Source organism: Montipora foliosa, chromosome 9, assembly GCF_036669935.1.
Source record: "Montipora foliosa isolate CH-2021 chromosome 9, ASM3666993v2, whole genome shotgun sequence".
Lineage (NCBI taxonomy): Eukaryota > Metazoa > Cnidaria > Anthozoa > Scleractinia > Acroporidae > Montipora > Montipora foliosa.
In genome coordinates, this window is record NC_090877.1 from 39,457,739 (window position 1) to 39,460,238 (window position 2,500).

A 2,500-nucleotide genomic window follows, 5' to 3' on the forward strand; every position below is an offset into this window, starting at 1 on the left:
GACAGAATGTGAGGCCACATGCGAGAACAAATATCTCGTCGGGAGACAGAACAGAATTGGAGAGATTTATAACACACGAGTGATCAAGTGGGAGCTTAGCAGGCTTGCTCTTGCGGCGAGAGCGTTCGTGTCAGTGCGGGCGAGAGTATTAGACGACTGTTAATGTGAAATGAAGTGTAGTTGCTGTTAGTAGTTATGTTAATAGGAGTTTTGTTGTTATCTGTAAGATTGTGTTGAGTGAGGACATTAGATGTAGTGTCGTTAGACCACTTAGAAGCAGTATCTTGTGGAGTTATAACGTTGTAGTTGGCTCGGTGTTGAATGAAGCGGCGGACGGGTGTAGTTTTCTTCGTGCGTCTTTTCGTGAGCAGAGACTCGAGCGATAAGGCCATCGAGTTGAGTTTAGAGGCGTACAATGAAAAAAGTTCTGAGGAGTAAGAGTTTCGAAGAAGTTCCATATGATTAGATAGTTCCATATTTAAGGTGTTTATCTTATTTTTGCATTCTTTGATAGGAAGTTTCAGATGTTTGTGAGCAGCTTGATGAAAAATGTGTTTCCATTTGCGGTTGAACTGGTTGTCGGAGTGTAGTGGAGGTTTTCTTGGGTAGAGTGACGGTGGAATATAGTTGTTTTCTTTGAAAAAGTGTAATTGAGAAGGTGGTGGTTATAACGCGTGAGCTTCAGCTGGATTCTTTTGGTTGTGTTGAACAGATTTGAGTAACCGACGGAACTGTGTAGGTGGTGGATCCAAAAGGTGAGAATGTCTTGAGTTTGTGAGTGTTGAGGTGGGACAAGGGTTCCGGTCAACATCCATACATATTGTTAATGACAAGAGAATATCAAAAAAACAAGCAACAAGCAACAATGAAGGAAGGCCACCATATCCCTTACGAAATGCCCTACGCTTTTCTGACAGAGAATCTCCCACCACTGGGGGCTGGGGCCAAACATCAGTGTCAACAAGGCACTAGATCCCCACCAAAAGCCCCACGTGTCCCGGGATAGGGGAGGAAGGGGGGGGGGGGGGGGTCGGGATTACTTTTGACTGCTACATAAGTGAATTATTTGTATTCTGGACACTGATCTGCAAGGCATTGGATTTGCATGTGGCTTAGCCATTTTCAAGTACCAATCGATCAGACCCACATTTTAATAGCCACCTGGTTCACCATGCCCTTTCTCCAACCAGTTGGAATTGTTGAAATGTTCGGTACTAGTATCATCAACAGTCCGTCATGGACTCGGGCATGGACTCTTTGTAACATTTGATAGTAAAACGTTTCAAATTAGTGTGTATGTTCTAGTTTGACAGCTATGTGCTTCACAAAAACAAATTATAATTTCAAATTGTGACAATAATTATTTGAGCTCCAAAGATAGAGTCTTGGGATAAAATGTTTAATGTTGTTTTTAATTTGCAATAGATTTGTCCGCTTTCAAAGGCAGGGAAAAATTATCCAGACTCACCACGAAAAAAGCTTAGATCGTATACCCTAGATCATTTACCATACAAGTATTACAATCACCAATTTAGTTTGAAGAGAATGTATTAAAGAGACTTCGGAATGTACATAAAAACGCTGTATTTCCCTTAGCTTTTCAGGATTTTTATACTGTTTTGTGAAACATGATTTGCATATTTTGACAATCAGCTGATAAGTGTGTATTGTCAAGTAGGTCAATGGTCACGGAGGCCGCACTTCAACCTCGTTATCTGATTGGACGATGTTTTTTAGCTCAATATTTGATTGGTCAAGGCAAATTAGCAGCGCTCCGCAAAGTCACGAGATTCGTCACGAGATTGCTGTCAAGGACGTCGACGAAGAAACTATATATGCATTGGTTTCAAAGGTTTTTTTCGCTGTCCCTTATCCAAATCTTTTGCAGTACCTTAATGAAAACTGTTACCATAGGTTTGATAACGCCTTAAAATGAGTAAGTTTAAGTGTAAGTGTCTGAACGTCACTGTACATGTTAAAGAGAAAGCGACTCGCATAGCGGACGGGAAAGCGTTTGTTTCGGCGCTTGAGAAGTCGGCCTTCTTCTCTCTGGATCTTTATGAGGTTGAACTTGCAGTTGGAGGAATCACAAAGGTAATAATTCTTTGAGGTCTGGATACAATGAAGATTTTTTCCCATAAATGCTTGTCATAGATGATTTTACAGAAACACCGTAGTGTCAGACTGTACAATGTAGTGTTCATGGCAAATCCAAAGAAAATTTGGCGGGCTTTTTTCTTTCAAGAATTCCTCTTTTTCAAATAAGCTTTATTTTTACTTTGTCAAAGAAACTCTTTCTTTGCGCTTTTCGAGAAAAAACTTTTCCGTGTTTTTTGTTTTTTACAACGATTGCATCAGATTTTTCGACATTGAAACCACGACTTTTGTTATGTTCAAGAAACACTATACCTTCTTCCCCTTCAACAAAGAAGCTTAAAATTGAGTTATTATGATCTTGTCTCAGGGCTTCAGCGTTTGTGCATTGGAAGTGCGAACTCTT

The 2,500-nt window shown here is 40.3% G+C and overlaps 1 protein-coding gene across 1 annotated transcript in view; it reads left to right on the forward strand.

Annotated features, from left to right (window-relative positions):
- Positions 1-1,797: 1,797 nt before the first annotated feature.
- Positions 1,798-2,500, forward strand: part of LOC137970527 (uncharacterized) — a 13,199-nt gene continuing 12,496 nt past the window's right edge. Inside the window, exon 1 of the mRNA XM_068817045.1 lies at positions 1,798-2,094. Coding sequence (XP_068673146.1) covers positions 1,933-2,094 — 162 coding nt within the window. The 5' untranslated portion in view covers positions 1,798-1,932. The remainder of the gene's footprint in view (positions 2,095-2,500) is intronic.